The sequence below is a fragment of the Daucus carota genome, chromosome 8 (assembly GCF_001625215.2).
Source record: "Daucus carota subsp. sativus chromosome 8, DH1 v3.0, whole genome shotgun sequence".
In the NCBI taxonomy this organism is placed as follows: Eukaryota; Viridiplantae; Streptophyta; class Magnoliopsida; order Apiales; family Apiaceae; genus Daucus; species Daucus carota.
Genome location: NC_030388.2, coordinates 21,167,648 through 21,179,922, shown reverse-complemented (window position 1 = coordinate 21,179,922; position 12,275 = coordinate 21,167,648). Strand labels below are relative to the sequence as shown.

The 12,275-nt window shown below is 33.4% G+C and overlaps 1 protein-coding gene across 1 annotated transcript; it reads left to right on the top strand.

Moving 5' to 3' along the window:
- The first annotated feature begins 6,334 nt into the window (after positions 1-6,334).
- LOC108198764 (ethylene-responsive transcription factor ERF039) lies at positions 6,335-7,598 on the top strand. The gene has a single exon (XM_017366534.2). The coding sequence runs from the start codon at positions 6,371-6,373 to the stop codon at positions 7,172-7,174; it is 804 nt and encodes a 267-aa protein (XP_017222023.1). The 5' UTR covers positions 6,335-6,370; the 3' UTR covers positions 7,175-7,598.
- The last annotated feature ends 4,677 nt before the right edge of the window (positions 7,599-12,275 follow it).

Sequence of the window (12,275 nt, the reverse complement as noted above, 5' to 3'; positions counted from 1 at the left end):
TTTGAGTTCAGGACAAACAGATGGGAAGATCAATATACAGACAGATAAATTTAGCCGGCCTTCGTAGATATATATCTAGCAACAGGCATTCATAGAATTATAACAAAAAAAATTATGCATGAGACCAACTAAAGAAATAAAATGTACAACTAGCTGACAGGACTTGCACTTCAGGACTATAAATTTTACACAATCTCCGCCCGCTGATACTTCTTTTTGATGAGTATCTACTAGTGAGTGAAAACCAGTGTGCCATTTCATAGATACTGTGGTCTGTGCAAATGTTTAATGCTCAACAACAAGAGGTGAAGCAGCTTGGATAGAATATTCATAAATCATAAGCCTGCTTGTATGCTTGTGCAGAACTCATCTGCATAATAAACAATGATGAGGAACATCATAATATCCAATGTGTTGACCTGATGTTCTTTTAGTATGGATAATAAATTATCAAGTTCTGTCTTAAATGGAACCATATAAGACCTTACTTCTTTCGTGCATGTATTGACAAGTTACATTTCTAAATACCAAAACTGAAACACAATTAGATGAAATCATTTGATAAGGTGTTTGGCTGGGCTTAAAAGCCCGGCTTCTGGGTTTATAAGTTAGAAGCACTTATTTGTACCATTTGTGTAAAAAGTCAAGTACTTATAAAAAGTGGAGAATTCTAGCTTTTGTTTCATGGCTTCTACTTCTTTCCCAAACACTTTAATCACTTATATGTCTTAACTTGCTTCTAACTTCTACTTCATTTCTTTACTTTAAGAAAGAAACACTTATTATAAACTCACTCAAATGGCCCCTAAATCGCTCATCCCTGAATGTCCAATGCTCAAAGGGTGCGAGGAGGGTTAGTGTACAAGTACACACGCCTTGATCTGCTGTGAGGAGTTAGAGAGGCTTTATTTGCACGTAATTCCTAAATTTTGTTGTAAGAATCTTTATTTTATTTTATTTTCTTTCACATTGTTTTCGAAAAAAAGAGACAAAGATACCTAAAATAAAGAAGATGGTAGGAAATTATCTCTAAAGCAATAAACTCAAAAAAAAACCCCGTCTTATATACCCCTTCAGTATAAAATTTACAGGGCGGACTTGGTAGTGATGTTGTTCAACGTGTTTCCTGTAAAGTAAGGGAGTTTCCTGGTAAAAAGAACATGCCAGATGGTATAGTGCTGCGAATAAAGCATGCTGCTGAATCAGGACACCATTGTTCTAGTTGTCTGGCTTTTTTCGATGTTCCCTCAGGTAATGCAGGGGGTATAAACATGAACAAATTGATTCAGACTAAATATTCCAATAAGGACTCGCGCATTCAACCAAGTTCTACTGTTGCTCTAGACTGAAGCAACTGTTATGCATAAAATTGGTGTCTGATATATGTAATGCAGCATCAAGAATCTAGCTTTATAGTGGTGTTGACATAAATTTTTAGCTCCAGCACAAGTGAAGTTGAGTGATGGGGAAGCTTGTTTCTTGCATCTAGGAGCAAGTGGTATATCAATGCATGCCAGCCCACCAACAAGGTGTAACTGATTTTGATGAAATGAACAATAAAACATGAAGGTTTATTTCGCTGACTATTAGTACTCCCACCGTCCCATTTTATACGAGCCAGTTTAACTAACTCGTTTTAAAAGTTGAATGTTTGACTTCAATTTGGACCAGAGTGGGTGCTAAAAAGGTGTAGGATATGAATGCGTGATTGTAATCACGCATTCATATACTACAAATATATACTATAAATGAAAGGTTCATTTTTTTTGACATCTAAAAAAGAAAAATGGTTCGTATAAATGGGACGGGGTACTAAGCTACTGAAATGGAATCAGGACATGCTGTGCAACCTCTGCTAGGAGGCTGGGCAAAAATATAATTTATATTATAAGATTCTACTAGAATCATTTACAAATTGCTGCTATGTAAAATAATATTACATAGACCAGTGTTGTTTGAATCAAAATATGAGCACCATTTAGGTGCATACAACTTTTTGTAGAACAAATTTAGGATGAACTGCTGTGACTCTGTTGCGCAAGATAAGCAGCAGTGGAAATAGTTGGAGTTTTTGAGTGTGCACAAAGAGCTGGATGAGAATTATCTTCTACTAATACTTCAAAATTATGTTACATACCCTGTAGGGGGCGGATCTAGTAAAGGACATGAGAAACGGGTATCCATCTTAAATGTTTTTTATATTTTTTTTATCATTTTGAATCTTACAAAATTTTAAAACTACTCACTATAAGTATTTTTCTAAATTTATTTGATGTCTTAAAAGAAATTATTCTTAGATCTGTCCGGGACTTGGGGACGTTATGCCACTAACTCATCTAGGAAATCACTAGCACAAGGCCAAGGGTTCAAGGCTATCCACTATGTGCATAATGATGTAGGTTGTTTGAAGAGGCTCTGATATACATATTTTCACCTGGGCATGATTAAGGTTTGGTTATGCCGGCAACTTGGATGATTGAATCGCATCCGATCCTCACCATATTTTGAATATAATTTTGACTTATATTATTTTTGAGAAATAAGTTATTTATATTTGAATAAAAATATATACATGTGTGTGACAAATAATACATATATAATACTCCTCTCGAAATTAGTATTATACAAGTAAAAAATGTACCTAAAAAGCATAATATAAATGTAAGAGGATTCCAAAATAAATTTTTATTTTCATCAAAAAATTGGGGAAACATGTTATGTTAGCAAAACAAATATATTAATTGATATAATAATTTTTGAGAGTAAAATTGATATAATATTAGTTAATATTAAATATTATATTATTTGATATATACGTTTAGAGGGTCTAACAATTATATACAACAGTCTTGTTTTTCGTAACAATTATACAACATTTTATACTCCACAATCCGCACACTCCGCACAACTTTCATATTTTATATTTGTAGATTTGAATAAATCATAATCGCTGACGGCCTGGCTTCCGAATTGAACCACTCCCTTTGCATTCTTATTTGTTTTATTCTTCGTTGAGGTCTGCAGTATAAGAAAGACATAACTAAGATTGAGTGTCCATTGAATCGAGAACATTTTCCCGATAATAATAGTAAAGAGATTAAGATTTTCCGTTTTTTCCTATTAGAAAAGGATAAACGTATTTAGATATAATAATAACTAACTGAAATATTATTTTCATTTTTTTTATTGTAACTAATTATAATATTTATATATATAATTTTTCTAGCTCAATCACCATATCCTAAAATTTTATGTCTAAAATCATATTTTATTCAAAAACATTTAGTTTAGTTCTCAGTTATTAATACCGCTTGCTGCCAGACTGACACATCAGCAAAGATAAGTCTGTGATGTCAGATATACAATTTGAGTAGAAGTAACAAAGAGAGTGGGTAGATCAATTTTAATGGAGTAATAATCATAATTGAGCTCAGGAGAATGAAAGCTTATTGATAAGCATGCATTTTATCTTAATATTGTCCCTGTATTTTAATTATTTTGTACTTAATTGGATTTTTATTTAATAAATATTAATGTTTTATTGTAGGATGCAAGGAATTCTAATCAAATATGGATTGGAGTCAAAATGGCAAGGATTGGTGATTAATTCGAATAAAATTCGGATTTTGAAGCTAGCTGCGCAGCATTCACTGTTTGAGCCATATCTGGAGTTCTGGAAGTCTAAATCAGGCGATTCAAGAGCCCACGCGAAGCTTAGAACAAGGCCTTTAATTCAGAGGTGGACTTGCATTTTTATCCCAGTCTAATCAGCCCAGAATCAGAGTCAAAAAGTCAACTGCGAATTTCCACTTTTGGAATTCTATTCTGATTCGGAAATCTCCTTGTATTTTCATTAATTCATAAAAAATACTGTTAATAGAGATATTAGGGATTAGTATTAAGACCTAATTAGAGGGAGACACGGTACGAGATAGAGAGAGGAGGCACAAGCATAGAGAGACAGAAGAAGCGAGAAGGAAGAGATTTCAGCCATTGAAGACATTCAGTGGATTTGTTTCTTCATCTCTTTGTTTAGAATTCTCTCCCTAACTCTTATTCTTATGAACATGTTCTCTTCATCTTTGGTTGATTTTGATACTTTCAGTATGAACTAATTGTATAAAGTTGGGATTTTTATGGAACCCTAGCATGAGTATTTCGGTGTTTTGTTAAGAATATTGTATGAAAATTTGTGGTTTACTCATTCAAGTGTTTTTCATGTTAATACTTGCTATTGTCTGATCAACTCTAGTGGGTTATCGAGTTAATCATAATACTGAGAGGGTTATGATTAATTGACACAAAACTTGAATGGTGCATGATTATATCTTTTGATTATAATATAGTTGCGGTATAGACATATATTGTGACCATGCATAGCTATGTGAATTGATGCTTAATTGGATTCCGAATATTAAATTGGCATAGACATATGTTAGTTTATTTGTAGGAATTATATCATAGCGATTTCGAGAGAAGCCTATGACCATTGAATTCTGGCTAGTAAATTGTGATTTGCTACAATATTTCGTGACTCTTTTGCCGATATTCTTGTGTTAGGGGGAAGTAATTATCCTGACTTATCTTCTCATATTTGAAACTCGTTAAGCTCTTTAGTATAATTTTAGTTGGTTAAATTTAGTTTTAAAATAAAAACCATCAATAATTTATTGTGTTCGATAACTAGACTGTTAGATATTATTCGTGATTGATACGTTTACATAGTCTTTGAGGAACGATATCTGGTATTTATTACTATATTACTTGTTTGCGATTGTGTACACTTGCACATTAGTATTTTACGCAACACTTATCACTGAGTTATTATACTCCCTCGGTCTCTTTTAGATATTATTTTGATTTTTACACGTAATTTAAAATAGTTAAAAAATATATTTTCTGATATTACTCCCTCCGTCCCTATTTATCTGTCCACTTTGGAAGTAAAAATTTGTCCCTATTTATCTGTCCATTTATACTTTCAAAACTAACTTAATGATAGTTTTTCAAATATATCTTCATAATTTCAATTTTCAAGGCTTGACTTATTTAAAACTTGGTTGAATTCATGTTTTCAAGACATAAAGTAGGGGTATTCCACCATCTTCAAGATATTAATTAGAGGTATTTAATGAAAAAGTTTATACAATCGATTATTCCTTGGTATGCGTTTTTTTTCCAAAATGGACAGATAAAAAGGGACGGAGGGAGTATCTTTGAAAAAAAAGTACGAATAATAATTGAAATTATAAATTTTAATTCAGAAAAAAATATTCAAAATAATAAGTGAAAATATGTTTTTTAATCACTTTAAATTAGATGCAAAAGGTCAAAATGACAACTAAAAATGGACAGGGAGTAATTCATTACATTCAGATATATATTGTCACATTGTTAATTTAATAAGAATAGTATCAATTAAATTCAAAATATAAAACATTTTTAGGTACAAATGCATGGCGGCTTCGAGGAGTATTAGGTTACTTTTAAGACATAATAATTATTGCATGCTAATTGTGCCTAGCCTAATACAAGTGAAACAGCGTTAGTTAACACAGGTGAGACAACCTTTAGTTTGTTATTTATCTAATTATTAAATTCTTTTAACGTGCTAGTTAATTGAAAACTGTACCCGAATAAGAGCATCTCCAAAGGCAATATGTACAATGGTTGACTATATTAATTGGCTATATGGATTATGTAAATTTTTTGCTAAGGGGACATGTATATAATTTTGCTTGTGTAAAATTATACCTAAGGGCTCACTTGGTTCGACAAATATAGCCAACCAAACATGGTTGGTTATATTTTTTTGCTAAGGGGTGGAGGGTTGGAGTGGTACAATTTTTAGATAATCTCTATAAGTGACACCTAGATGCCACGTATACAATTTTAGCTAAAGGTTTCTGGATTGGAGATGCTCTAAAAGACGCCACATAAAATAAAACCCATCTATATTTTCCAGGGGTATAATGGTATTCAGTGAGTCGTGGGCCAGGATGTCAATAAAAAATCTAATATATGATTCACATGACAAAATATAAATATTATTATCGCATTTGTAAAGGTAGTGATCACGTACAAATTACACAATTTTGAGCAACTATTTTTATATAAAATTTATAAATTTGACACCTAAAAGGAAAAAAAGAAAGAAAGCATAAAGCACTAAGGATAGTGTGACATTAAAATATAATAATAATGATAAAAAGTTAGAAATGTGTACAAAATAATCCAGAAGCAACCAAGCAAGAAGCCAAATGATTTGTGACTGTTGAAGATACTCCTGCACTTAATGGGCTATATATCAAAATTCAACATGGAGTACATAATGGGGTAACAAAAATTGCCTTCCAAACTGTACTCCTTTATGCTTTGGTCCCATCCCTCATTCTTTTATTTTGACTTTATTCCATCTTCATGTGAAATTTATATCTACCTTGCCTTCCTTAAGCTACCTATATCATATTCCTTCACTTATATGCCTCCTCCTCATTGTGTCATGAAGGAAAAAATCTCCATTCCCTCCTCACAACATTCCGAAAAAGATTTGGTGACACGGAGGTCAGGAAAAAGATCGTTTCAGAATGCGAGTGATGAAATGATCAAGAAATCGGAGAAGTGCAGTAGTGCAAGTGATGGGAAGCACCCCGTGTACCGGGGTGTCCGGATCAGGAGCTGGGGGAAATGGGTGTCCGAAATTCGAGAGCCGAGGAAAAAATCAAGAATCTGGCTAGGGACATTTGCAACGCCAGAAATGGCAGCTAGAGCCCATGATGTAGCGGCAATAGCTATTAAAGGTCACTCTGCTTTTCTCAATTTCCCTGAATTGGCTCACCAATTGCCACAGCCAGCTTCAAAGTCTCCTAAAGATATTCAAGCCGCTGCAGCCCAGGCTGCAGCCATGAACAATGTTCCTAGCCATGAAGCCGAAGCTGAAGCCGAGCTGAGCGGAGCCGAGGCGACAACAACAACAATAACTAGTGACTCCTCTGGAGAGTCCTCTAGTACTTCACCTATAAGCCACATTGAGGACCCTTTTCTTGACTTACCAGATCTCTATCTCAACTTGGGTCACAAAATTGGTCACTCAATCCACGAATTCCCATGGAGCCTGGCTCGAGCCGAGACCGTCGACAGTGAGCTCTGGCTTGACGAGCCATTTTTGTGGTAGTTAGCTAGAGAGTCACCATGACAAGTCCAAATAGAAAAGCAACAAGTTGGGAAATAACAAATGTGTGTGGAGATTTGGTATTCTTGCTTACGTATGGTTACAACTCCTTTTTAAAACGTTTGTAAATTGCAAAGACATTATGTTAGTTTTTCATGGTTGATTAGTTGCATTGGACTATTCTTCGTCTCATGAGACAACCTAATTAGATGTTTGATGAGCTCTGTCTGTGTGAGTTTATATAAGATGTTGTGGCCTTCAAGTTTGGAATCCGTTGGCCGAGACTCAAAGAACATGCACCATGTGCAGCTGCTTTACACTAAAAAACTGCATTTCGATTGCGTACTTGATTAGATGTTTCTATTACTATTGCCATGCTGCTCACAAGGCATGTGCTTAGAATATTTCAATGCATGGCTTCTTTTTTAACTATTTCTTAGTCCCTCCGTCCCTCTCATTTCTTTACAGATTTTTTCACATATGCATTTTAGGACTCTTATAAAACATAGTTCAGTAACTTATTTTTGAAATTTTCTTTTGTGTATAAAAATGAAACATCAAATTTTTATTCAAAAGAAAAAAGAATAGAAAATAAGTTACGAAACTATGTTTTTAAGGAGTATTAAAATGTGTATCAAACTCTCGTGCTCTAAAGTAAATTACCGGGGACATAGGGAGTATCTTTTAACTATAGCTCCATTTTCCGTCCCCAAAAAAAAAAAAAACTATAGCTCTGTTTAGACAGCATACTAATAGTAAGCTCAACTCTCTTTATTTTTTGCTAATAATACAAATAATAATTTAACTCTCAGCGTTCCATAAAAATTAAAGAAAGACACTAAGCAATATAAGATAATATTAACATGAAACATCATATATTACTCGAACAAAACACTCTGATATCAATTTTTAGGATCCTAACGCTAACCACTACATCAAATGTAGTTACTCATCGGAGATGGTATCATTATAACCTTTTATAATGTCACAGCCAACTCTAAATTTTTAAAATTGACATGGTTTTGATAAAAGATAGAATAATCTACCCTCGACACATTAAAATTGATGATACAAAAAGAGTGTGATGTTTTCTCGTTCACCTAATTCCGACCTTCATTATTCAAGAACGGTCCATGGACTAAATCTGCGGATATTAAGTATGAATTCAGTACAATTTTAACTTTTGGAAGCCATACAAAAACAAGAACACTAGTACAACATATGATACGATAAAGATACTAAGAAAAGTTTGTCCCCCATACAAGATCCACCAACAAATTGAGTGATGACACATGCATGGTTGTGTATTTTTCTCCATCACAAAAATGGCTGTCTTTTCCACTACGTATAGATATGTAGATGATGAGCTTAACGCTCCTGTCCCGGTGTCCGAGTCAATTATTGGAAGTTGGCGATCCGAGAGTAATTATTTACGGATCAACAGAGCCAGTAGGGCAATGGCTAGCTACTTATTGCTTCGTATTAATGCTCATAGGAACAGCTTTTTGCTACTCCCTCCGTCCCTAAATACTTTTCCTGTTTGTACTTTTCACGTTTGCCAACACACATTTTTGATCGTTAATATCTTTTATTTCGTAGTAGCATTAAATATAAAAACTTCACCGTATTAAAGTACTCGTGAATACGAATCTAACAAGATCACTCATGACTATATTTAGTTTTATAGATTAGATGTAAATTAGTAATTTGTCTCATGTTATGAACAGTACCGACATTACAAATAGGAAAAGAAAAAAGAAACGGAGGGAGTATATGATTGGTTGTAGCCTTGTAGGAGTACGTAGTAAGGATCCATAGCTGTCCATTTGTACGAGGTACGCTTTAATTATGATTCGTACTAACTGTACGAGAAAGGATTTATATTTGCAATATTTTATGTATGGTAAAATATTGAAACATATGGGAGATTTTACAAAAATTTATCAATATGATCTGGTCGGTTAATTACATAAGTAAGTTTATTTAGAATGTGGACATTTGATTTGTGTGGACAAACACGGATTCATAAAAAACTAAACACTTTTTATCATTTTTGTGGGTTTAACAACTTTTTCTCCATTTAGCTCGGGAAAATATTTTATATCCGAATATGAATTTTAAATATAAACAGTAAGGAACTATCTTCAATTGTTAGTTTCCGGAAATTTCAACAAAAACGTAGAAATAATATGCCTTAAATTTTAATTAACAAAAAAAAAAGTATGCCTTAAATTTTCTACTGTATTTTCTATCACTTACACCTCTGGCCTGTCGAAGTACTTCTGCTCAGAAACCTAGTCTGTTTTTAATGCTGTCGAAGTTTTCCTCAGAAACCTAGCTAGCCAGTTTTTCTCTGAATATTTGTTGCAAGTACAGAGTAGTCAGTATTTCTTTCCTCTTACACACAGTTAATTATGCCTACTAATCTGGCCGTGCTGGTGATATTGTCAAACGGGCAAGTGTATGCCCATGGCTAATTATACAGATAGTCACGAAAGATAAGTAAATTTAGTAAATAAATATTCTACTCGTCCTCCTCAGAATTATTACTTATTTTATTAATCAATACTACTTCTCAAGAGTGTAAAGCAAGTGAATAAATATTAATTTTAATTAATTATTAATTTAAACTCAGAAATTTAGAGGAGAAAGAAGAATGTATAATACAATAATTTGTGAATATGAATGAATCTAAATTTTTTATAACAAAAATCATTATTGAAATAGTGAACAAATGAAATTAGACATTCATTTCAAGACATGAGTTCTAGATTTCTAGTTGGAACATAGTAGAATGAAAAGTGAAAGAAATGAAAGTTATATACATTTATTACGAACTCTCACAAAATAGAGTCTCCCACCAATTAATTTCTTCCAAGTAAGCCTGTTGTAGAAAACTCATGAAACAGTGGCTAGCTAGTACGAGCAAAGAAAAATAAAGGTTGGCCCCAGGTAGCTCTCATCTGCAGTTGTTGTGATTTCAAAACTGTATGCAGAACATGGACGATGAATGATAGAGCAGAAGCGTGAAACACATTTGTTCTGATCAACAACGTGATGAGTAGCTTCTTCAGCAAAATATAGAACTTCTTTGTGCTAGTTAGCTCCAAAAGATTGCCGCATGCACCATTTTTTGCTAGTCACTCTATAATGATTAGGGATGCCACTTATGTATGAAACAGATTACGACGTAACAGTGACACACATACACATGTAACTATGTAATAGCATGAAAATATTTAAATATTTTTCATACCCATTAACTATTCACGGGGCCTCTTTGTTTCGTAGAGGCAGAAGTTGTTTTTGCTTCTACTTTTATTGACCCGTTTGTCTAAAGAAGTAGAAGCACATTTAGGAAGTTAGAGTTCTACATTTTTTTCAAATATTTTATTAACTTATTTAATTCTCACTTATACTCAACTTCTTTAGTTTAAGCAAGAAGTCACTTATTTTTTTATTTTTTTTCCTACAGAAATCACTTATTTTAAGTTAACACAAACGACCTTATAGTCTCCTCCTACTAGTACTCCGGAATTTATATACTATAACTTGTCCCTGCTCAATCCTCTTGTGTTGTACCCAGCATCACAAACAAGTATTGATTGTTGAGTAAATGTCAACTCAAATTCCCCAATCCTACATGAGAAATTAAAGAAGATTTTTATATATACAGTAAAAGAACTCCCCATTAATAAGATATCTTGTGAAATGCGACCAAAAATAAATTCGTATAGGCTCGGTCACCGTCCCAGAACAGTCTAAGAACACCGTAAATACGAGGGTGTTGCGCGGAACTTCGAAAAGATTTCAACCATTGACCTCCGGTAAGAGCAGTAACTGAGATACATTAGTAAAGGAGGTGAGTGAATAAACTAAACTTGGAAGACAAGCCACTTAGTATTCAGCAATAGTTTACATGACATATCAACCAACCATCTGAGCAGCTCCATATAAAAAGGGCAAAGAAAACCTATAAAGATATGATTGACAGAATAATCAGGCCTCGGAAACATAAAAATAAAATATTCTAAAAGCGAAGGGTAATGTAAAAAAGAAAAAAATAAATGTTAGTAAAGTCCAAGAACCAGACTTGGAACAGAAGGTAGAATCCAGAATTATTGTTTACTAGCTTTCTGGCTCTGCCTGCCAATGATTTATGTGTTCATGAGAAACACCTTTGGAATCGCGGGCACGCATCATGAGTGCATGCATTCCGTGGCAGACTCACTGCAGAAGACACATCAATGACATATTCTGAGCGAATAGTGATAGGTGCACAAAGTTATGTGTCAGATTTTATACACAATTATGTACACTAAACATTTTATAATCTTAGCACAGAAGATTGTCCAAAACCGTTTGTGCAATACATTTTTAACATATTTTAGCTTTATATATTCAGTTCTTTTGACCCATTTTTAAGAGTCTATAACATTAGGTTCAAGGTATTTCACCAAAAAAATGTTAAAGAATTGCATTCTGTTATTATTTAAAATACAAATAATAAAATATATTTTACCGAACTAAAGGTCTGTTTGGGAGTGCCGTTAATAATTGTTGTGCCGTCAGAAAAAGTATTGGTAAAAAAAGTGATGTTGTAGAAATCAGATAACTGTTTGGTAGTTTTTTTGATATATGCTTATTTTGAGTTATAATATAAAAAAATTAAATTTTTGGTAAGTTTTAATAGTTAAATTTGTAAGAGCTTCCTGCAAAAGCTGAAAACAGCTTTTTTCAAAAGCATGGGAGGACCTGTTTTTTCCAAAAGCAGCTTTTCAGCTAAAAACTGCTGTTCACAAAAGATGTTTTTAAATTTATCAAACAATTTTTCACCTGTTTTTCAGCAAAAAGTTGTTGTTGCTGGTTGCAACAGCAACCCCAAACAGCACCCAAAGAGATGTGCCTTACCATCACTTCTTTATTCAATTTCCAATATTGGTGGGTTGAGTTATATTATCCTCCATTCGATAACCTACTCTTGAACTAAAGAAACCATGTTCTAGTAAGGTCAATAACTTTCGAGCACATTTAGGGATGGCAACGGGTCGGGTTCGGGTCGGGTTTCTTAAGATCCAGACCCGATCTATTATATTTCGGTTCG